Here is a 25,356-nt window from a genome sequence, read left to right as displayed (position 1 = left end):
TTCAAAATCATCAACTTTTGTACCAAAATAGATACACAATGAATAAATTATATACTGTGACTCCCAATAGAAAAAAAAAAATTATATATATATATATATATAATAGGCTAGATGGTAGTTTAATAGTATATTAAATTTTCAAATTTATATAAGTCGATAAAAAAAAAAGGACGTATAAAAAAGAAAAGAATCTATTCTCTTGAAAATTGACATATGGTAATTTGACAAATGTAGGGGTGGCATTTCAATAGATAAAACTAATATGGATTTCAAATCCTAAATACTGTTTTATTTCTTATTATTATTATTTTTTTAAAGATGCAATTCTAAACACTTGTCGCATTTTCCCTATCTTTTATTCTAAATTAAAATATTTTAACCAACGATGAAAACTGTAAAAAAGAAATTAAATATCCAACTTCTTAACAAATCAATACAACAAATTGTATTGATTTGCTTGGATCTATCTTTCAAACTATAGTATGAGTTATGACCACATAATTACAAAATATTGCAGTATTTTAACTGTTAGTTTTAAATTATTAATTGAGATATTTATGGATTATAGAAACAAAAATAAATAATTAAATATAGTTTGACTAAATTTTCATTAAATTGTAATTAAACCATTATTTGAATGGATGCTGGAGTACGTTTATCCATCTTTGTCTGTCTAATATTGATGATGTAAACGTTCCAACTCCCAACATTAATTTTATACTTGTTTTTGAACTCTTCATTAAATAACTAACAAGTTTTTTGGAAAGGCAAAGCAATTACTTTTCCAGTTTAAGCTTTCAAATCCACTCAAATATAAAATAATAATAATAATACTAATAACCAAAAATAAAAAATAAAAAATTTCATATATATAATAATAGCTTAACCATATATACATTTACTAAAACAAAAAAAAAAAAAAAAAACAAAAAAAAAATAGAACCCTTAAACATATATACGCCAACTTTCACCGAAGTAATTTTATTTTTTTCACTAATTATATTAAATATTTAATTTTCGGTAATCCTTAATTGATTTTATTTTTATTCTAATGTCATTTATTTAACTTTTGCACGTAATTGTTTTTATTACATCCCTTTATAAATTGAACTTAAAAACCTGAAGAATAGAATATCAGTTTGACAATTTTGTAGTTCATATGATTGCATTCATTTAAAAACAAAAATTAAAAATTTCAAGAGATAATTTCCGAGAATAAAGAAACATATTTAAAATATATAAATGATGTTTATATAATTTCGATTATCATATTGAAAACATAATATCAAAAAATAAAATAAAAAAAAAGAGGGTAATTTACGTCTAAAAGACCAGAGTCCGCTCAATCTCCAGCCCTCCATTTATATTTTGGAAAATGCAAACATACATGTATTATCATATAATAAAAACAAAAATTAAAAAAATTAATAAAAGTTTTAGGAGACACGTGTCACCTACCCTCTTCCCCAATCCTCTCCATCCTCCATGAATCACCGCCATAAGCAGGTGATGAGAAAACACAGCGACCAAGACAGACGAAGACGAAGAAGAAAGAAAGAAAAGAAGAAGATTCAGACCAAGCGAATATCCAAATCTTTCTCTACGGGCAAAAGGGTCTACCAGATCGGGTTCTATGGCTCGGAACAGTGAAATGCCTAATACGTCCTTCTTGCTCTGTCAAATACCCTTCGCAGAGGAAAGTCTTGGAGAACTTGTCCTCCACAACTCTATCAACGTCGTGAACGAACACATCGGTCTCTCCACTCTCTCTGTTCCTCGCCATCAACCCCGCCGTGTATATCGCGCTCATCCTTCCCGGAGCTCCGTCGAAATAACCTGTCGGAGCGTCCACCATTATCAAATCCCACTCGATTTCGTAAACTTCGTTTGGGAAATTCTTCAGCGCCAATTGGCATTTCGACGATCTCGGGTCGCTCACCGTCTTGCACTCGTCGTCTTCTCCGAGCTTCAGAAGCTCTTCGGCCTGGTGGACTTTGGTGTCGTACGTCACGTGGTGGGCCTCTAAGGATGGGATTCTCTCCTTGATCTGGTCGATCCAGGCTTTGTCCTCTTCGAGGAAGATCGTACGGCCTCCATGGTTGAGTGAAGTCCACATCAGGCTGTCGTGGCCCAGACCAAAAATGAGGAAGTTGCAGGGGGATTTCTTCTCCAGGATTCTCGATGAGACTGAGATTTCTTTGAAGGTTTGTTGTGGGGTTATGTTGGTCGTTGCGTAGTGGATTATGGCGTTGGCTAAGGATGGTGGTGCTTTGCCGCATGTTGTTGATGCGATCAGTGGTTTATCAATGGAGGTTGTTGTTGTTGGACATGGCGATGAAGATGATGAGGATGATGGTGATGAAGATTGTGGGTCCTCTGATGGAGTTATGGAGTTTGTGAGATGGGTTTCAGAAACGACTAATGGAGCTTGTTGGGGAGTGAAACCTGATCTGATTACCAGAACGAGGAGGAAGATGAAGAATAAGGAGAGAAGGATGAGCTTGATACTCACTGGGAACTGAGTTGTCTTCGAATTGGACCTCATTTTTTTTTTCCTTTTTTTGTTTTTTGTTTTTTTGTTTGGTTGTGTCCTCTATGTGTTTGGATTTTGTTCCAAGAGAGAGATGGAAAAGAAAGAATCGAGAATGGAGGTTTTGGTAACGTGACGTTGCTTTTTATTTTGTTTTGAGTCTGAATTTAGGAAGAGACAGGTTGGGTGGGATTTTTTTTTTCCTAGAATAAGGAAATTTGGGGTTGTAGATGGAGGTTTTGACACTAGGAAAATTGACTGATTTTCAAGAAAAATGTTACCTGAAGAGGGAATATCATAATGGCTATTATCAGAGACAATGAAGTTGTTAATTGAGCTTAATATTTTGAGTCCTAGTAAAACCCCTCAAAAAAAAAGAGAGAGAGAGTGAGAGGAGGCAATTATCAACTTTGTTTTCCATTTTTCCTTTTTTTTTTCTTTTTTTTTTTCTTTTTTTTTTTTATATCTTAGAAATTAAGCATGGGAGATTGTGGGGTTTAGCGTTTGGTACAAATAGCTAGGTTTGGTAGACCAGCAACTGACGTTGAATTGTACTATAAAAATATTTTATTTATTTTTATATAAGTTTTATATTTTCATGAAAAAGAGAGCCGTAGAGATAATATTGGGTAATGATAAATTAATGCCTTTGAAGGAATATTAATGTGCTGGCTTTGATACAGCTTAGGATTTGGTGATGGAGTGGTTACAGCGTCTCTCTGGGTTTTCTTGATTTTTTATTATCGGTTTATTCAACTGTTACCCTTTCTGCCATTGAGATTTACTTAGCATAAATGGAGAAAAGCTTTATATATAACAATGTAATCTTGTACGGCATATTTAATTTTTATTTTTTGTTTTTGTTTTTGTTTTTTTATTAAATCGGGAGTAATTTGTTTATTTCAATTCTTTGTTATTGTTGTTTTTTTTTTTTTTGGCTGAAATAATTGTTTATGAACCAAAATTCAAAGGCATTAACAAAGAGAAGTTGGCGTCGTAGCCACTCTCCTAAGTAACAAAAATAGAAAAAATACTAGGAAAAAAAGTTCAAAGACAAGGTTTCCGTGGTGTTCTTTGGTGAGTTAAAAGACAATTGTTTGTTATTGTTAATTAAAAATAATTAGATATTTTAATTAATTATAAATTTAAAAAAAATTCATATAGAATGAATAACAATTTAAAATTTTGTTCGTTTTATTTTTATTTTTTTATTTACATTTATAATTAATTTATATATTTAATAAACATTAATTGTTATTAACTAACACTAATAAATACTTAAAATAAGTAAATTATACATAATTTAATAAAAAATTTAAAATAAAAGATAAAAACTAAATAGCTTAACAAGCGGCAACTAATAATGACATGTCAAAATAAATTATTTTAAAGTTATAAAAGTATTTAATGAGCAATATATAATAAATAGTTTATTGCTACATGTCACTAATATATATATTTTTTTTATCGATATATATTCTTTTTTTCAAAAATCAGAGACTGCAATTGATAGAGCGAAATGAAATTTTTGGAACTTTGAATTTGTTGCGCATATGCTTGGCACACAATTCAACCGTTTTTGTCAATTTGATGGAAGTTAATTGGGTTTCAAAATCAAGTAGGAGAGAAGGTATTTTCTATGCTTCATTGCTACCAGGTTCAAAACTGATAGTAACAGATCGAATCATTCATAAACTGACACAAGGAAAGCCAAAAAAAACATAAGAGCCTGTCCAATTGGGATGTACATTGTGATCAGACTACACATATACATTAGCAGTGTATATAAATTTTAAAAAACTTGTTCTTCAATAATAAATGTCTATTTTGTATATTTAATTGATAAGACTTAGATATTATTAAAGTGCTTTGTTACATATTTTTTATTTTTTACAAAAATTAATTTTTTTTAAAAGCCATTTTTTTCAAAAAAAAAATTGCTAGAATATATAATTAATTAATAACTATAGTAGTTATTAATAAGCTTTTTTTTACAATTATATTAAAGAGTAAGTTTTTCTTTGATTATACATTTGTGCAATCTAAATATTAATATTGTTAATTTTTCTTCCTATATACAACAATCCAAATATTCATTATTCGAGAGCTCCAATAGTTTGCGGCATCTAAAATAAATATGATTACACATGAATTTTAATTTTAAATTAATATATTTTGATTCTAACATGATAAGTGAAATTAAATACATATTCTTTTTTTTTGTTCAGTGAAACTATATTCACAAGAAACACTTTTCATTTCATCCTTTTAGCTTCGCTTCTTGCTCTAAAATGAAGAAAGACTTGTCGTCTTATATGTTCAGGGACTAAAATTCTACGATTATTAGACAATGAGGGATTAGAAATAATTCTAGTGACTCAAAGCAAAGGATGCATATTATCTTTCAAAAACTAATAATAATAATAATAAATAAATAAAAGGATGCATATTATCAATGTGGTTTACGAGATTAGGGTACATGTTTGAAGAGTACTGCTGGAGCCTGGACCCATTCAAATTTTAGTAGAACTATAATAATTAATATCTCAATGATATTGAATTAATAGTTAGTTAATTAATTATGTTAGTTTACGATAAACAACTAATCATGTTAATTTACTTTTAAAAATCAAGTACCAAATCAATACCATGTACAAAAAAGAAAAGCCTTGTATTTTCAATCAATCTTTTATTTACACTTTGCTTGTACATTATAGTTTTTCACCCAAATAATAAATTAAATGTAAGTATATTAATAAGAAACTAATATGAAGTGTTCCATATATATAGGAGGATTCTACAGTGGAGACCATCCGGATGGAATAGCATGCGGACTAGGAGCAAAGCCGATGCAAAGCCTAAGCAAAGCCAACGTTTTTAGAAAGGTTGACGTTTTTTTCTCGTGTAGCTTCAGCTTTTTCTCTGAGTGAAAAGCCGATGTTTTTTTCTTGTGTAGGTTATCTAGACATTATACTAGTATAGTATATAAAAAAATAGAGGATTTTCTTCGATCCAAAGGAAGGCAACATGTCTTTCATTCGAGAGAGAGAGAGAGAGAAGAAGAAGAAGAAGAAGCTTCAACACGACAAATAATGAAGAGAACTTAAAGGTATGCCAAACTTATAATATAGTCGAAATAATTAAGACATTAAGTAAGCTGTCCAAATTAAATTTCCTTTGAGACTTTGTACATGAATTTCTCAAAAGCTTACCAAGTATACCACTTGAACATAGGATTAATACTCTATTTGATTTGCTATAAGGAACCATACCTATTTCAAAGATACCATATCGAATGACACCTGCAAAGTAAAAAAACTGAAAGAGCAATTGCAACAGTTATTAAATAGAAGCTTGATTATATCAAGTGTCTCTTTTCTCATGCATTAGTTAATTCATTATGACAAAATATAAGATCAATGTCATTGATTAGCTAGAGCTAATCACATCATTGTGGAGAACAAGTGCCCTCTGTTGAGGATTGAAGACCCGTTTAGCTAGATAAAAGTGTGACTTTTAACTAGATACAACATCCCTTTATTGGGGACATTTTGTTTCTAAAGATGGAACTAATATATATATATATATATAGTTGTTGCAATGCAAAAAATGGAAGAGACCAACCAATGTAGTGGAAGCAAAAAGTTTCGTAGGATTAACTAAATATTATAAGCAATTTGAAGAAGTATCCTCTAGAATCGTAATGTCACACATTTATGTAGGTAAAGTTTATTTAGTCAGAAAGTTTGTGAGAAACGCTTCCAAGAGCTTAAGAGAATGCTGGTTTCAACGTTTTAACCAATGATACATTTGTCATTTAGAGTGATGAGTTTAGTGAAGGATTGAGATTTGTACTAATACAAAATGATAAGGTCATAGTCTATGGCATATGGCATATGAACAATTGAAGCCTCATGAGTACAAATATTCTACATGAAACTTGGAGTTAGCTGCCACTGCATTTTAATTAGAGATTGGAAGACATTATATTTATGGAATAAAGTGCAAAATTTACACAAATCATAGAAGCTTGAATTATAAGCACCATTTATGTAAAAAGAGCTTAATGTGCGACTAAAATTATGATTAGAGTTGGTAAAGGATTATGATTGTGTTATCAACTATTCAAGAAAAAGCAAAATGCGATGTTGCCAATACAGTAAGCAGTCAACATCAAACATTATGTTTGCTCTTTTCTTGAAAGAATGTTAGATATATATAAATATTTTGTGGATTTAGCATAATTAATAACTTACTTACAGGCCTCATTTGAACTATACGCACTCTCTATAATACTATAGTTAGCCCATTGGATTGGATAATCAGCTCTCTTTAGAGGCTTATTTGACGTATCCATATTTTTTTTTATTAAATTATTTTGGTGTGTGTTAAAATTAATGGGTAAGTTATATGTAACTTGCATGTGACTTTAGTTTTTAAAAAGCTGAAGTTTTATTGTTAGTGCAAGTGAGCAAATATACATCGTATTTGTGTTAGGGTTTTGAGATATCACTTCAGATTAGTCAGAGAGGGGTTTGAGAACAATGCATCCATTATAAACATTGCTATTACGTTTTCTGTTTTATAGGATTGCAGATTTGATTTTACCAAATGCTACATTTGGAGCTTAGTACTTTTATGAATTAACTGTTAATATCAAATGGAATTTAATTAATGTATGTTTACGATCTGTGTTTATTTAACTCCAACAGTTGGTATCAAAGCCGCATACATGATAACTTCCATAAGATATGTATGCATTAGATTATTTTTGGTTAACATGCATCGGCCATTAATCTGTTGTTTATATTTTATTTTTATTTTTTATTTTTCCCTTCTCTAAGTTATTGAAAATTATGCTTAATTTGTTTTGTGGATCATGTATATAATATATATATATATGTTTTTGTTCTCAGAAATAAATTTATGAAATAAAATTTGTTTGCTCTTTTTTCATTAAAAAAATATATATATTTCCGATAAGTTCATGACCCAGGTATTATGTAAATGTTATTTTCATATGGAATGGAATGTTTTTAAACCATCATTTTTTATATAAAACAAAGAAAACTCACAAAAACCTGTGTATGTTCAAATTCATTATTCATTGTCTTGTGTTGAAATTATTCAAAATTGAACCTAGATTACGCTTATCCATCACCAGACGATTAGGCTGCCGCTTGAACGGCTAGAAATGGCAATAAAAAAGGCTATTTTTAGTCGGGTCAAAAATCGGGTCGTAAGATCCATTATGCTGGAACCGGATCGACCTGCAAACCCCGACTGGCTTTGGAAGGAGACCCAAATGGCATGTCGTTTGGCAATGCTGACATCATCATTGTGGGATCCCACATCAATTGGAAAGAGAAACGAAGCATGCCTTATAAAGGTATAGATACCTTTCCCTTGTAACGCGTTTTAAACCCATATGGGCGGGGCTCAAAACAGACAATATCGCATGCGGATGGACTAGACTGTTATAGTTGATATCAGAGCTAGTACCTGAATCGGTGTGCTAGGGAGGACGTTGGGCCCCAAGGGGAGTGGATTGTGAGATCCCACATCGATTGGAAAGGGAAACGAAACATGCCTTATAAGGGTGTGGATAATTTTCCCTTGTGATGCATTTTAAACCCGTGCGGGTGGGACCCAAAGCGGACAATATCACATACGGGTAGAATGGGTTGTTACAATCATGATGTTATACAATGTGTCAATAATGTTGATGGTCGCATGGTGACATCAATATGACATGTCTCGCTAACATTACCATGATGTCAGATGACACATCACAAGTGAGCTTGGCTGACATTAACATGATGACATTAGTAGACCTTTTTTTATTTTTTTGAAAATCATAGTGGTGATGTCAGTATGATGATGCCCGTTTATTTTTTAAAAAAAAATTCCATTCTAATTTTTGAATTAAAATGCCTATAGTTAAAATTAAATAGTGTTAACTTACATTAAGGAGGCTTTGTGCTTAGTTGGTATAGTAGTATGGAATTTCAAGTACTCATCTGTCATGGGACTTATTTTGTCTATATTATGTGTGCCATTGTAATATGTTTTGACACAGTAAATGTAATTTTATGTTCTTATCTATCACAAGATCTAATTTTATCTAGTTTATGGGTGTCAATATAATACTGGTATAGTGGATAGAACGTTCTTATATTTACCTATTTCATGAAATTGTTAATATGTTAATTATCTCCCACTAGTTGACGAGGGTCTATATGGGTAATTAAACTATCTTATCGGTGGTTTTAGTTACTTTATATGATGCTTGAATGGTAGTGGAAGTTGATTGAATGCAATGAATAGCATGTTTTGAATTATCCTGTCGATGATTTAGTTTAATGCATTGAATTGTGGTTATTTAGTTGATTGTTTCTACCACTCATAAGGGTATCTTTAGTGTTACAAAGACCCTAAATATATTTATATTTTGTATTTTATATTGAAAGCTGAAAAAATAGTAATTGCATTGTTTTATGTTTTGAATGCTTTGTTGTATTTGCTATATTCACAGCTAGTAAGATTTCGAATGTTTTGCCAATGAGTGTCATGATAAAGTTGGACAAATTACTAGAAGTAGAAGAAAACTCTAGTTATGAACCTAACTTTTATGAAGTTAAGTTTGGCTTTGAAGATAGATCCACATGAGAGACCAATTGATGAGAGTAATGATATAGCCAAGAAACTCTATAAGGATTGAAAGCAATCTAACAAGTGTTGTATGATGATGATGGAGAATTAAATGGATGAATCCATATTGCAAGTATTCCAAAAATTAATATTACAAAGAAACTTCTTGAGGAGATAGGAAAAAAGTTTTATTAAGTTTGAGATGAATACGAAATATCATTATTTGGACCTTGTGAACAATACTAAATATGATGGAGTTAAAGGAGTGAGGAAGCATATTATATTACTTTCTTCTTATTACAACAAGTTCAATGATCTTAAGATGGATATTGGAGAGGAGTTCTTAACTAATTCTATAATAAAGAGCTTCCTATCTTAGTTTGATAGTATAAGGTCAAGTCTGAATACCAAGAAGGAAAGATATAACTTGGAGGAGTTAACTACCATTCTTGCCAAGGAAGAGGATGATATTAAGCTAAATAGGTCGAGATTCGGCGCTATGGTGTCGCATTAAGTGGACAAGTCTGAAAAGTTTTTCTAGAAGAAGAGATAGGGGTTTAAGCCCAACAAGAAGAAGTGTTTTGATGTAAATTCCATAGGGCATAAGGATGGTGCTTATCCTTTAGAAAAGAAGAAAGAGTACTTAAGTGGAAAGTGCAGCTACTACAACAATTTTGGAGACAAGAAGGTAAATTGTTGGAAACTGAGAGGAAAGCAAGAGCATAAATGTAATATCTTGATGATTGAGACCAATATTATTGATGTGCCTATGAATACTTGGTGGCTGGATATTGGAGCAAAAATTCATATTCTTAATTCATTGCAAGGGATGATAATCAAAGGAGGTCAACTGGTTTTGAATAACATGTTTACATGGAAGATAGCCCAAAAGTGAAGGTGGATATCATATTGACAATTAAGTTGAAGCTTGCTACAGAATATATTTTAGAATTGCAAAAAGTTTCTTATGTACTCTAAGTAAGAATGAACTTATTATCTATTTCTAAACTTATTATCTATTTCTTTTTTGGATAGTTAAGGCTATAGTTTTTTGTTTGATAATAACATAGTTGAACTGTATAAAGATGGAAAATTAATTGATTTTGAATCTTTATGTGGCAGTTTATATCAACTTAATTTATTTGGTAATGGTCTCAATTCTTCTGTAATTCTATTGTTGCTCCTACTATTGCTTCCAAATGTCTAAGAGTTAATGATAATTTCTCAATATTATAGGATAAACATTTGAGATATATTTCTAGGCACATAATAGAAAGGTTGGTAAAAGATGTAATACTTCCTAATCTTGATTTCTCTGACCTATCAGTTGTGTAGAATGTGTGAAAGGGAAGCTAACTTCCAAAATTAGAAAGGATAAGATAGAAAAGTGTGAAGATGTTTTGGAGTTAATTTACACCGATATATGTGGACCTTTTATACCAACTGCTTTGGTGATTATAGATACTTTATTACCTTCATTGATAACTTCTTTTGTTATGGATATATTGAGCCAATCCATGAGAAGTCGGATTTCTTAGTTACCTTTAAGCAGTTCAAGGTAAAGATAAAGCTTCAAAAGAATAATAAGCTAAAGGCTGTAAGATCTTATAGAGGTGGTGAATTTTACGGCAGATATAACAAGACTGCATGGAACTCAGGGCCATTTGCAATTTATTTTTGTGAGTACAATATTAATGCACGGTATACAATGCCTGATACTCTTCAACAAAATGGCATAAGTAGAAGGAGAATTTGAACATTGTTGGACATGGTGTGATGCATGTCGATAAATTCTAGTTTGCCAGATTAATTATGAGGATAAGCTTTGAGGACAATGGTTTATATTCTGAATCAAGTGTTGAGTAAATATGTTCCTAAAACCCTTTTTGAGGTCTGGTCAATAAGAAAGCCTAATCTGCATCATTTTTGTATATGGAGTTGCAAAGCTGAAGTTCAAGTTTATAATTCCCAAGTTAAGAAGTTGGATTCTAAAACCATTGGTTGTTATTTTATTGGCTATGTATATAATCTAGAGGTTACAGATTCTTTTGTCTATCTCATACCACCAGGATCATGGAGTCAGACAGGGTTATTTATTTTGAAAATGATTTTAGATTTGATGATAGCAAGGTCCAAAGGAGCTCCAATTTAGAGAAGAAAGTGTTTTCATTCCCATTATCATTGTTCCTAATAGAAATGTTATTGATCTAGTCGTTGATGAACCAGTAGTTGATTAGAGTGAACCTATTATTGAAGAGCAAGATGTTCTAGTTATTGAAATACTGATGTGCTTTTGAGAAGGTTACAGAGGTCTAAGAAATCAACTATTTTTAGATGATTATGAGATCTACCTGCAGGAGCACGAGTTTGACATAAATGATAAGTCAGATCTAGTCACTTATGAGGCTATAAGCAATTTGCATTTAAATTTTTGATTAGATGCAATGGAAGATGAAATGAAATCCATGGCATTGAATGGTGCATGGGACTTAATTGAGCTACCAGAGGGTAGCAAACCTATTCAGTACAAATAAGTCTTTAAGACTAAAAAAGACTCCAATGGTCAAGTGGAGAGGTATAAGGCCATATGTGTTGCCAAAGAGTTTAGCTAGAAGAAAGGAATTAATTAATAAAGACATTATCTCCTTTATCCACAAATGATTCTTTTAAAAATCATTATGGCTATTGTAGCTAATTATGACCTGGAGTTGTACCAGATGGATATCATTTTCTAAATAGTAATTTGTATGAGTATGTGTATATGGTTCAACCAATTGGCTTCTAGCAAATAAGGAATGGTAATTTAGCTTGCAAAATTAAGAAGTCTATTTATGATCTTAAGTAGGCTTCGAGGCAGTGGCATCTCAAGTTTGATAAGGTTGTCATAAAAAATGGCTTTAAGGAGAATATTATCGATAAGTGCATATACATGAAGGTTAGTGGAAACAGTTTCATATTTCTGATATTTTATGTTGATGACATACTCTTGGCTACTAATGATACCGACCTGTTAGCCGAGACAAAACAGATGTTGTGCAACCATTTAACATGAAAGATCTTGGTGAGGCTTCTTTTATTTTGGGCATCAAGGTTGTTCGAGATATGACTAATTATGTGTTATAGTTGTTTCAGAAAGCCTATAGTGATAGGATTCTTAAAAGGTTTAATATGCACAATTGTTCTTTTAGAGGTGAACCAGCCATAAAGGATGAAAGACTTTCTAAAAATCATTGTTCCAAGGATGATAGAGAAATGATGAACATGAAAAACATTTGCTATTCTTTTGTAGTTGATAGTTTAATGTATACTCAAATTTGTACACGGTTTGATATAACTTTTGTTGTGGTTGTGTTTGGTAAATTTATGAATAATCTCGATCTGATTCACTACCAAATAGTTAAAAGGGTCCTTCGATATCTGCAGGATACTCAAGATCATATGTTAACATATCGATGCACTAACTCTCTTGATGTAGTTGGTTACAGTGATGCAGATTATAAAGGCTGTGTAGATGATAAGAAATCTACCACTTAATATATATTTATCATGGTAAGAGGAGCTGTGTCTTAACGGAGTGCTAAGCAATCTGTGACAGTATCCTCGACTATGGAGGCAGAGTATATGGCATGTTATGAGGCAACTCATCATGCAATTTGGTTTCGGAATTTTTTTCGTGTTTTAGGATTAGTTAACTCCATTGAGAGGCTTAGTATGATGTATTGTGATAATACTCCAATGATGTCTTTCTCCAATAATTTAAAAGATACTTCTGGTGTGAGGTACATTGATGTAAAGTATTTTGTAATGAAAGAGAAAGTTAAAGAGGGCCTCATTACTGTAACTCACACGCACACTTACAATATGGTGGTAGATTCGCTAACTAAGGTCTTATCAGTAGGTATATTTAAGGAGTATGTATCCTGTATAGGTTTGCTGGGTAGTTGAGACTACTATGGATTAGTGGGAGTTTATTATGTATTTTGCAATAATATCCATATTGAGAATTGTTTATCTCTTTGAGTATTGTATTGATACATTGATGCATGTAGATCATTATTTATTTATGAGATATTTATTACACATATTGTTGCTACTTATATTCACAGGTCTATTTAAGACTTTCAATCCATGTATATATGTGTATGTTGATCACAGATGCCATGATGAGTCCCTACTACCTAGTTTGGGTATATTGTTGTATCTTTTCAGTACATCATGTGCTCGGATGAAATGATATTGTGTATTGAGGGATTGCATGTGATAAGGTAAATCTCCACTACCTAGACCAAGTTTATGGCATGCAAAGTGTTTAGTTGAAATGGTATCTAGTTTTTTGGAGATTTATTGAGAGAATCTCTACTACCTAATCTAGTATATTGTTGTGTCCTATCGGCATATTATATATTTAGATGAAATTGTATTTTTTTTTTTTTAGAGATTCTGTAATAAATGAGTTTGGGTGATACATATGTGATAATGATTGTGCAGTCAAAGTGAGAGAATGTTAAATATATATATATAAATATTTTGTGGATTTGGCATAATCAATAATTCACTTACATGGCTTATTTGTGCTATTAATAAAACTTGCTTATTCATTGACACACTCTCTATAATATTCCAGTTGGCCTATTGGACTTTAAGACCAGCTCTCTTTAGATACCCATTTGACTTATCCATTTTTTTTTTGTTATTATTATATTTATTATTAAATTATTTTGGTGTGTGTTAAAATTAATGGGTAAGTTATATAACTTACATGTAACTTTAGTCTTTAAACTCAAGCCAAAAAAAAAAAAAAAAAAACTTTAGTTTTTAAAAGGCTGAAGTTTTATTATTAGTGCAAGTGAGCAAATATATGTCGTATTTGTGTTAGAGTTTTGAGAGATCACTTCAGATTATTCAGAAAGGTGTTAAGAGTAGTGTGTCCATTATAGACACAACTATTATATTTTCTATTTTATAGAATTATAGATCTGATTTTATCAATGACTGTATTTGAAAGTTAGTATTTTTGTTAATTAATTATTAATATGAAATGAATTTTAATTATGTATGTTTACGATTCTAGTTTATTTCACTCCAACAAGATTCACAAGTTTCTATGCAAAAATTAATTTAACAGTCTGTCTATTATTTTTGCAATTCTCTTTTTAGGAGAACAACATATATGCGTTACCAACATTTATCTTATGTAGTGGTGGTTTCTTCAATAGAATTGATGGTAATATTAGTTTTATTAACTTCCAATATGTCAATCCATATTCCTTTACATATAACACTAGAAAATTTGCTTTTGTATAGGTCATATCCATAATGAATATCAATGTCATTGAATTAATATCAAAGGAGGTCACATAGAAGTTATTGAAGGAGGGCAATACACTATTGGGTTAAAGATTATTGGTAATAAAAAGTTATTATTTTTAATATTGTTTGTAATTAATGGATTGCATTTTTCAATTTCATATAGAAACAGTAGAAAACAATTGCTCTTTTCTTTCCTAGTTTTCCTTTTCTCTGAATTTCCTGCCTCATGGCCCACTCTCCCGCTCTTTCCCAGTTCTTTTAGAAAAGCACCGAAAATCTAGTTCTTCTTCTCTCTCGCTTCCTTTCTCTTTCGACCTTTTTTGGTTTTTCAATATTCACACCCACATGTGAGTTATGACATGCTTTTTGGGACACTTTTTAGTTTTTTTTTTATATTTTTTTTTATTTTTCAAATTTAGGTGAATCATGCTTTTTTTTTTTTTTTTTTTTTGGCTAAAAGGTGAATCATGCTTTTTGGGACGTTATTAACTATCTCTTATGATTAGTTTGCCTCAATTTTGAAATGTAGAAGTCGGAATTATTGCTGTGCAAATTTGGTAATGTATTTTGGGCTTTTGGCCGCTTAGAAAGGGATCTTTTTTTTGACATAATAATTAACAAATACTATTTAAAAGAATTATATATATATATTTTTTCTTACAATGGATTTTGTTAGCTTTCCTTACAGCATCCATTCTTAGAAATGCAAAAGCAAAAAATGAAAAAAGAAAAAAAAAAAAAGATAAAAAGAAAGATAAAAATCTAAGCCTTAAATTATAGTGATTATTGTGAGGGAGGATTTGGAAGACCAACAAATATATGGTATTTTCAAAGGCTCAAGATTGGTCCAATGATATTTCCTTTGCACCCACACCATATTTTGCAATATATAATAATTATTATAATTTATGTTAACATTATACCCTTTTAAATTATTTTTTTGGTACTTTAGCTTAATCATTCAATATGGTTTCAGAAACTATATACGGTATATTAGATCAAAGTACTTTTTTTTTTAATTTTTGTGTAAATTAGTAGAATTTTTTGTTCTGTCTTTCAAAATCATCCTCTTGTCTCTTGTAATAAACTAAGAACAAAGATTAACAAGTGACGAAGGCTGCGGACGGCCTGCGGCATCATTTAATACTACTCGAGAATAGAACCTAACCATCAGACTTCTGTGTCCTGAAAGAAAGCCTATAAGCAGGAGAAGAAATATATATACATGATGATTTTTTATAATATTTCACCAATATTATATATATATATATATTTGTAAAATTTTTAGTTTTATTTATTTATTTATTTGAAAAAGAAAACAATATAATATGCTAAGCTCTTTACCTTTGAATACAAAATGTTAGGTGTTTTCTTATAACAAATAAGGGCAAAAATATCAATAATATTAATATATTTATTTTTTGTTCTTTGTGTAGACAATGTAATGGTGTGGCCATCTCTCCCCGAAAATAAATTGTAAAAAGTTTTTATTTTTCATTTAGTTTGTAATTAATTGATTATATTAGTCATTTTCATATGAATAAATTGAAGTATACTAATTTAATACTAATTAGTTTTGTTGTGTTAAGATTTTATTTATTCATAGGCCTATAATTAATGATACAATAAATGGTTATAACATACATAAGTGAAATTGAACTATGATTGATAATTCATACTATTAATTAGAACCTATGGACTTCTTTATAAAAATAATCTGGATAATTTACATATAGATTTAATAAAACGGGTACAAATAAAATATAAATATATATGCATGGGCGTAATTGTCCAGATTATTATTTTAAAGAAGTTTTTTATTTGGGGATATATATGTGGATAATTATCCAAAGTTTTTTATTTTAATTTTGTTATAATTCATTTTTCTAAAATTTTAATATTTTATTAAATCTATATGCATGGGCGTAATTGTCTCTCTTTATTTATATAACGGGTACAAATAAAATATAAATATATATATATATATATATATATATATATATATGCACACATATGTACATATTTTTTTGGGTAAAAATAAAATAAAAAATCAAGAGTTGCACTGGCACTTAAATTGCCTTCTAGCCACCAAAAAAAAAAAAAAATCACTACTGATGAGATAAATTGAAACAAATTTACTAATGGATATGAATTATAACAAAATTAAAATTTAAAGAAGAAATTATAATTTAAACAAAACAAAAGTTATAATGCAACAAAGTATGAAATGGAAACGACTATTTTGTGTTTGTAATTTAGACAAAATTATAGTCTGAAATAAATGGACATGGAAAATAAAAATTGCAAGAAAAAAATTTTCACATTTACAACTTATTAAACCTTTTAACTTTCCTGAAATAGATAAAATTTATTGACTATTAATTAAACATAAACATACAAACTTTGTTCCATATAAAATAAGAATATGTTAAAAAATAATAATAAAATAAAATAAAATAAAAATTCTTAACTTATTGCTTCTCCCTTACTTGACCATTTTCTTCCCTCCTTTTCGGACCTCTGTTCACATTCTCAAAATTTATAGACATTTGTATGCTCAAAACCCTAAGGTAACTCAGACAGAACCTTAGAGTGCAAGCAAAAACCAAGAGAAGAAGAAACCCATGAAGTTTGCAGTGAAGGCATGGAGCAATGGAAGAGCAAGGACTGGGTTACTCCACCTCGGCAACTATCCCAACCCCATTGAAACCCCTGCTCTCCTCCTCCCTACGCGTAAAGGATTGCCCTATTTCATCTCCCCTGACCTCCTTCCGTCTCTTCCTTCCCCTGATTCCCATCTCCTGCAAGTTTGTCCTCTTCACTTGTAAGTGTTTGTTTCCAGCTTCCACCCCATAACGTTTATTGTTTCCGATTGGGAGTAATGTAAAAGTACATTCCAAGTGTTTGTGAGAAGGTCTGTGAGAGAGCTTGTGTGTAGGAAGCTGTATTGTTATGTCTTATTTGTTGTCAGAACACACGCTTGGCTGAATTTTCAGCGTGGGATTGTATTCAAGAACTTTCTCTTGATGTAGGACACACAACCAGGGAAAGTACAAGGCAGCACGAAAGCACACTCTATGAGCTCTGCCTGTTCGGGCCCATCTCTTCGGAGAAACGCTTACATACTTCTGCTGTACCCTCTTTGTGAACCCGACATAGGCCCTGGATGATCAGGCCTAGTGGCGAGGATGTTAGCTCGCTTTATCATGTAGGCTATTGTAACATTTTTGTTTAGTTAGGAAGTGAAAAAAAAAAAAGAAAAAAAAAAAAAAAAAAAAAAAGGGGAAGATCTGTGATGGCATCTATGTAAGGTGATAGCAGAGGATAAGGTGTTTGTATTACTTAGTGAATCAAGGAGCTTGAGTTGATGAAAGTTGCCTAAGTTAAAAAGAGTATCTATACGGTATTTACTAGAATCCATAACCAGCTTAGTGATATTGCAATATGAGGTCAGGTGATATTGCAATGTGAGGTCACTTGGTATGAAAAGCGAGATGCTTTATTTCATCTATGTCAATTTTGGTGATCTAGAAATTCCTTTCTATTTCATTCGTTATTCCTTCTCATAAAGGAATTATTGAATTCGATATCAAAATATCTTATGGATTTTGAAAGAAAGGGGGAAAAACTTATGAAGTTTATTAGTAATGACTCTTTATCACATTCTAGTGTTTAATGAATCAATATTAAGAGTTGTAGATATGCTAAGGCTATTATTCTAGGTGACTATATTTGTGGTTAGTGATCTATGATATTTCTTATCTCATTTTTGGACAATAGAATCTTTTATTTTGGGTACATTAGAATTTTGGTAAGGTGTACTCAGATAAGATAGTTAAAAAGTTAATTAAATCCTAATTGAATGGCTTCTTAAATCCATGTTTTAGGGGTGAATAGCTTGTTAAATTAGTTTATTATTTAAATCTTAATTTTGTATTCCAAAAGTCGAAACAGATATGACCAATAGATATCCTATCTCATGATAGTGAATGATGTTTGGATCAGTAGTTCGGTTTCCTTACCCTTTATTTTTCTTAAGGTTGCGGGGTTTAGTCTGTTTACATATGTGAAGTAGATTTCTGTCCTCTTAGTCATTCATTGGTATTTTAGCTGGACATTGTTGATATTGATAGCTTCTTCTCTAAGCTCTCTTATTGTTTTGGACTTTTGAGCATGGAAATCTTACTTCTTCTTCTTCTTCTTTTCTATTTCTTCTTCTTCTTCTTCTTTCTTTTTTTTTTTTTTTTTTTTTTTTTTCCTCTTTTGGGGAAGTTAGATGGAAATTAAAATAATGCTTCAGTGTCCTGTTTTGATATAATTTTATTTTTCAATTGGTTATAATTTGACTGAAGTAATTGATTTTATCTTCTTTGCTTTTGCAGTCTGGAGGGGCTTTCTCCGAAAACAATATCAAAAGTAGGAGGATTGCACCAAATGGTTGGCTTGCCTGAATATGGATTTGCTGCAGTTGCAAGGGATTCTGTTCAATGTCTTCCAGAATGTAATAGTACAAATAAAGTTGGAGCATCTTTTGAGACCCCTTGTGGTCGCCTTTTGGTAATTGTCACATGTTACTTCTTGACTGCATTAGCTTGACATTTTGCGTATACATGGTTGCTTTTCCCACGATTTTGAAAATGTGATATCCATTGTTACTGCAGATTAAACCTGCAGACTACGTAGAAATGATCAGTTCCATGAAACCTAACATATGGGCCACTTTGGCTGATGAAGTTCCTGCATGGGTATCAGATAAGAGGAACAAAACGTCAGTGGATAGGACTGTGAGATGGCTTGATGAATGCATTGCATTAAGCTCGGTAATATGCCCCCCCTTCTCAGATTTACTGATGGCTGTCCTATCCATTCATGCGTATTTTGATACATGCGTGTACAATTTGGTTGAACTTGTTACTTTTCAGTCTTCATGCATTTTTTAAGTTGGGTAATGTGGTATAAAATTAATTTTACTTTCAAATCTAGCATTTCTAATTATTTTAAGCAATAAGATGCTCCTTCTTTCAATGAGTATTCTTTGAAGGCTTCTTCCTTTCCCAAGAAACTAACTTAAAAATTTTGTTGAAAATGAGCTTTTACAAAATTCTATAAAACGACAGTCAAGAATTCAGCGGAGCTAGTTTTAATCAGTTGGTGTATTTTATTAACTACTTTTAGTATAATTTAATACTGTAAAAATTAGGTTCCAAGTATAAAAAAAGATCTTATCAGCCCTGATGTCACTTTTTGAAAGAGGAACTTCAGAATCGGTTAGTTGTTCAGTCCTTTAAAGTATATTTTATATTGCACTAAGTGACTGGTAATGTGAAATGGAAGGAATATTTTTCTTAATTTTCCTACTGGTCCAATTTCATTTTAGAGTAGAGAAAATTAAAATGATGCACCCTATGTTTTGTACAGTTTTCAGAGTTACTCTGTATTTCCTGAAATTACAGTTACATAACATTAGTTTTAATCTTTTGCACTTACACCCTCTATGTTAGTCAAATGGTACTTTTTTGTTAGTCAGCTGAAAGAACTTTTGCAAAATGACAAATTGATCTTTATAAAATCTGTATCCAAACATATCCTTATATTTAAACATTATTTTGTACTAAAAACCATCAATTGCCCACATAAGCGTAAGTTATGTGTTTGAAGTTTTGAAATGTAAAATCATTCTCTAATATAAAGCAGATTTTTATTTCAGCTAGGTTGTTATGATTAGACAGTTTTAAATTATAGAATATTCACTGCTCGGTACTTCAGAGTATTATGGTGATGGAGCTTTTATTGTTCACAACTTATTCGTTCTAGTTGAGATTAAGATGTAATTGAACTGAGCTTACAGTTTTGAATTTACTGGTTGATAGTGGGCATATTAACCTTCAGAATATAGGCAGGTGGAGCGGTTTTTGGTTCAATTGTTGGGGGCCCAAGTGTTGAAGAACGTGAAAGATGCACACAAGAGGTAGCCAGGAGAAATGTTTCAGGTTCTACTTTCAGACTTGTGTATGCATTCTCGTTAACTATGACCAACTCAAGCTTATAAAATTTGTACTTATAATGTTATTTAGGTTTGCACGATATTAACAAGCAATTATGTAGCTTAAGTAGCATGATAATGCTCATCTAATAGTTTGGTCTGTTTTTATCACTAAATTTGATTTTGACCTACTTTTTTTTTTTTTTTTTTTAAATTTAATTTGATATGACTTTTATTTGAAAAAAAGGTTATTGGATTGGTGGTTTTGGACTTGGAGAGAGCATGGATGAACGCCCTGCTCTTCTTAATGCTGTAACCGTAAGATGCCCATTTCCCAGAATCAGTTCCTTTCAGATTTATTCACAATGCTGCATCACTTGTTTAAATATTGGCAATCTTATATGGAAAATATATTGAAAATAATATCTAATTGTTGAAGTGAATGTTGGTGAGGTAGATGCCTTTCTTCATTTGTGGGTATATTGGATTTGTTTGTTTTCCAAAGTTTTCAATGCATTTGGTGTATCCAGTATTAGCATCCAACTGTTGGATGTGGATATGGTGAGAATATAGTGATTAGTGAAGAATCCAAGGAACATAGGGCTTTACAAAGAAAGGTATATTTGGCTATAAGGTATAAATGCATAACTTAAGTGGGAGTGAGTACACAAGAATGAAAGTGTAGATGTTGGTGGAAACATCAGCAGTCTAGATTTACGATATATCAAACAACATATTAATAGCTCTATGAAAACGCAGGATATTTGCCTTAAAACATGAAAATTTTTAAGTATAATAAATGTGAAATTAATCAACTTTTACTTTTAATCAAATACACACACAAATTGGATGAAATTCGATGTTATATCCAGAAGTTTCATTTGAAAAATAAAATAAAATAAAATTGCTGGAAGTTTCTTTACAAAAAGAGGAAAAAAAAAAAAAAAAAAAAGTTGCAAAAGTTTCCTTGGCTTGACTCATTATCTCTACTATTAGAAACTGTCTTCCTTCAACTTCACTCAAGTTTGAGTTTTTGACAATCTCATCATTCATGTGTAGCTCTATCTACTTCAATAAAAGATATAGCAAAGTGGACAGAACAAAATACTAGTGTTTTTCTTGATAACGAAAGATATTTTATTCTTCTACAAAAATTTCAGGCTATTTTACAAGAGGAGAAGCCACGCTTGGTCTGTGGGCTCGGACTTCCTGGTACCTGGTTTCCTACTTTTGGCGCAAGTTGCTTTGGTTTTCACAATGTCTAGGCAATGTTTTTACATTGCTTGTAAGAAATTTATCATGTTTATAATTTAGACGTAATTATATCCATTTGGGCAACATGAAAAAAAAATATTTAATTAGCATAATGAAATTTTGATCTACTAATTGGTTTGCGATATGCAGCTTTGCACTTATCATTTGGATGATGTTTGTTTATTTATTTTGTTTAGTGGAAATATTTTCAATTTACCTTCATTCAAATATGTATTCATGTTTTGGTGGCAAATAAAATCTGCTTTTTCATCTTACAGAGGAGGTCTTGCAGGGTGTTGCTGCCGGCATTGATCTTTTTGACTCTGAGTACGTAGCTCAATCTGCTCTGAATCTGTTTCAGCAAATTTTCACTGTTGACTTCTCCACGATCGGATTATTAAATTGACTTCTTACAGGTATATATATCATCTTACCCTCGAAGGTTTTGCACTTACATTTCCACTTGGTGGAGTTGGGGTTAATGTTTTTAGTTTTGACCCCAACAACTTAGGAAGTGACAGGTCAAAGATTAATTTGAGGGCAACAATTTACAGGTGTGATGATTTCTCCCTTTTTAACTTTTGCCAATAACAGATAAAAGTTTCAACTTTCAGGGTCTGGTATTGTATTTAACATTTTGGTTAGTATAAAGACTTGCAACCAATAACAATTTTAAAATGTTATACTTCTACTTTATTAAAGTTCATCTATCTCAGTTTGAATTTTGAAATACTTAAAAAAAATTTCATGGAAACCATAATTTTCAGTGTTATTCTTTTCTTTCTTAACTTTAATCAGTTTTATTTCTTTCCTTATTTTCTATCTTGTTATATGATCCAGTACGATTAAATTATTTTCTATCTTGTTATATGATCCAGTACGATTGAAACTTCTTCTGCCTTACAAACAAGTCTTTTGCGTGTAATTAAAAATGAATGGTTTAACTTCCTAGATACAGAGAGCTATGTATGTGAGTTCAACAGGATGGACGTTAAACAGAAAATTGCACAGGAGTTGGGAAAAATAAATTTAGCTAATACAATAGTATGTTTAGTTTGTTGCACTTCATATGACAAAGAGCATTTTGTATGTATGCTACAACTACAATTGAATATGCCACCTCACTCGTATCTTAGGCATTTCTGAGAAAGACTTTAAGAATTTAGTGAAAATCCATGACCATTGAAACAATAGAGCCAGAGTTTTTCCTCGAGGCTAGAGACTTTGGAGTATTTAGATGTAGTCATTTCCTTTATTCAAGTTTAAAGGTAATATTATTAACATTGGGTGGTTGTGATTCACACTATCACCTTGCAAGTCATAATAGGATGTGCCCTCTCTCTCTCTCTCTCTCTCTCTCTCTCTCTCTCTTACATGTAAGTTTTCTTTCCAAGGAATTCAATTTATAACTAGTAGTTTTACAAAATCTGTTGATCTTAGTGGAGTATTGAGAATGTAGAGTTTGAAGCATGTAGTTGGCGAACTTTCTTTTGAAGTGTGTAGGTTACCATATAAATTCATTTAAACTTCAAATGACATTGCCACAAAGGCTGCCCGGTTTTTGAGTAAGAGATAAGAGATTTTGCAATGTCTTAATTATATCAACTTAAATCTTTTGTATTACTACCTCAGGGCTTACCCAACCTGGGTTCTAACTAGGTTTTGGTCCTTTCAAAGTAAAAGCTTATTTATTTGTTGTCATAGAGTTTAAAGCTTGATACAATAGTTTATGAGTTGTGCCTTGTGAAAATCTAAATGAGTTTTTCTTTGCTTATTCAGGAAAGATACATCACCGGTAGTGGAAAATTGTAGCTGCTATACTTGCCAGAATCATACAAAAGCATACATTAATCACCTGCTTAATGTTCATGAAATGCTGGCTCAGATTCTGCTTGAAATGTAAGTTTTCCTTTTCCCTCTCTCTATGTTCAAGTTAGTGAAAAGGAATATGAATAATTGTTTGATTAATCGTGATCATCATTGTCATCATGATATAAGGCGTCCTTAATGTTGCAGACACAATACTCACCACTATTTGAAGTTCTTCAGCTCAATAAGAGAAGCAATTAAAGCTGGTGAATTTGAGCAATTTCGAAAGAGATTCATCGAGAGTAGGCGTGATCATCTTGCTGTAGCTGCAGTTTGCGTGTGAGTTTATTACTCATTTTCTCAAAAAATGTAATTTTAAAAAGATGATTAGGCAGGGAGTTGGAATTGCACTGAAATTATTTATGATTTTCAGAGAACCATTTTAATTGATGTTCTAAATATTTCTTCTTATACTGCAAGCAGTTTCAATCAGTTCAAGATTGTGACCATTTTCTTCCGTGCATTTATATAGATTTCTTTCCGAGTGGATTCCTTTCCAAAGTAATAAGATGACAAAAAGAAAGGTGTTCTTATATTGACTGAAAGCTATAGAATTGTTGGGACTTTCAAAGAAGCAATTAAATCTGATAATGGCTGTTTCACCAAAAAGAAAAAATCTGATAATGGCTTGACTCTGATTTGAGTATGTATTAGTTGAAAACCAGTAGTCATTAATTTGCTCTATTAATTGCAAAGCTACTATACAAGGTGTAGGGTCACCCATTGTACTATTGGTACTAATCTATTAATTATTGCATGATCCTGTGGATATTGGAACATCCCTGCACTGCCATGAGAGCAATACCGGACAGGTTTCAACCTAAATAAATAATCAAGCACCACAACATACTATTTTGAAGCATCCATACTATGTTTATAAAGTCGATACAAGTTGAAATGTACGTCGCCAATACGGTTTCGCAATAAATTTCGTCTTTGATTAGAACTTCGTAGCCTTAAACTTTCTGAAAAAAAGACTATCAAAAGGGTCTCAAAGCTGCCTTTAAGTCTAAAAGCCCAAAATAACTTCTCAGAATTCATGCCAAAGAAGACAAACATTATAACCAAGTTTTTATGGCTGGGGGCTTGTTCAAGGGTTTAAAAAATGTTTGATTTTATTTAATAACATATCTAAGTTGGTTGAGCATCAGAGCAGAACACCGTATCCAACTTCGGTGATTAGGCGATCGATGCTTTCATTAATATTTTAATTTTAAATTCCATTAGTTATTCCATGTAATTTCCAAAGCAAGATCAAGGCCATGATAGTTTTCATCTCTTGCTATATCCAACAAAAGACCATTGTATTTGCTAACATCTGTGTGTCTTCCATCTTTCTGCTTCTTCTTTCAACAAAACTGTGTCCATTTGTTGCTGTTGCCAATGGCGATGAAACAATAGATGAGAAGGAAGAAGCAGCAGCAGCTCTTAGCAAATGGAAACTCCATCTTGATTACAACCAAAGCCATCCTCTCTTGTCTTCATGGGATGTTGGAGAGAGCCACCGCAATTGGGTTGGATTTGCTTGTGATGAATCAGGAAGTCATTTAACCTTCAGTTGAGTATACCAGTGCAAGACACCCACAAATTGGTATAATATCAGATCAAGTGGTGCTTGAACTCTAGAATTTGAAGCAGGGAAAGAAATTAAGTGCTGCTTGCCTAAATGACAGGCCTCCCAGAAATCCAGCACTTACATAACTATTGTAGGAACCATGCAGAATTAGAGAATTTACAAACTTGTAAGAATTTCATGTGT

General features: G+C 31.4%; 2 protein-coding genes across 4 annotated transcripts; one reads left to right on the top strand and one right to left on the bottom strand.

Moving 5' to 3' along the window:
• Positions 1 to 1,228: 1,228 nt before the first annotated feature.
• LOC107435015 (glucuronoxylan 4-O-methyltransferase 3) lies at positions 1,229 to 2,959 on the bottom strand. The gene has a single exon (XM_016046549.4). The coding sequence runs from the start codon at positions 2,543 to 2,545 to the stop codon at positions 1,601 to 1,603; it is 945 nt and encodes a 314-aa protein (XP_015902035.3). The 5' UTR covers positions 2,546 to 2,959; the 3' UTR covers positions 1,229 to 1,600.
• Positions 2,960 to 16,948: 13,989 nt separating this feature from the next.
• On the top strand, positions 16,949 to 24,008 carry LOC107421443 (uncharacterized). 3 transcript variants are annotated; one of them, XM_048475403.2, is made up of 10 exons: positions 16,949 to 17,315; positions 18,874 to 19,048; positions 19,153 to 19,311; positions 20,388 to 20,481; positions 20,722 to 20,792; positions 21,635 to 21,686; positions 22,007 to 22,055; positions 22,145 to 22,282; positions 23,508 to 23,627; positions 23,727 to 23,857. In XM_048475403.2, the coding sequence occupies exons 1-10, from the start codon at positions 17,116 to 17,118 to the stop codon at positions 23,734 to 23,736; spliced, it is 1,068 nt and encodes a 355-aa protein (XP_048331360.2). In that variant the 5' UTR covers positions 16,949 to 17,115; the 3' UTR covers positions 23,737 to 23,857. The 3 variants fall into 3 exon arrangements, with proteins under 3 accessions (XP_048331360.2, XP_048331359.2, XP_048331361.2); XM_048475402.2 differs by having other exon boundaries at positions 16,951 to 17,315; positions 23,745 to 24,008; XM_048475404.2 differs by lacking the exon at positions 16,949 to 17,315 and adding an exon at positions 17,374 to 17,699 and having other exon boundaries at positions 23,745 to 24,008.
• The last annotated feature ends 1,348 nt before the right edge of the window (positions 24,009 to 25,356 follow it).

Source organism: Ziziphus jujuba, chromosome 5 (assembly GCF_031755915.1).
Source record: "Ziziphus jujuba cultivar Dongzao chromosome 5, ASM3175591v1".
Classification (NCBI taxonomy): Eukaryota; Viridiplantae; Streptophyta; class Magnoliopsida; order Rosales; family Rhamnaceae; genus Ziziphus; species Ziziphus jujuba.
This window is presented reverse-complemented; position numbering and strand designations above follow the sequence as displayed.

Excerpts from the sequence above, each read along its gene's own strand:
- LOC107435015 (XM_016046549.4), bottom strand. The coding sequence starts at position 2,545 with ATGAGGTCCAATTCGAAGACAACTCAGTTCCCAGTGAGTATCAAGCTC.
- LOC107421443 (XM_048475402.2), top strand. The coding sequence starts at position 17,116 with ATGAAGTTTGCAGTGAAGGCATGGAGCAATGGAAGAGCAAGGACTGGG. Across the intron at positions 21,687-22,006 it reads CTGTGGGCTCGGACTTCCTG|AGGAGGTCTTGCAGGGTGTT; the intron begins GTACCTGGTTTC and ends TTCATCTTACAG. Across the intron at positions 23,628-23,744 it reads GCTCAGATTCTGCTTGAAAT|ACACAATACTCACCACTATT; the intron begins GTAAGTTTTCCT and ends TTAATGTTGCAG.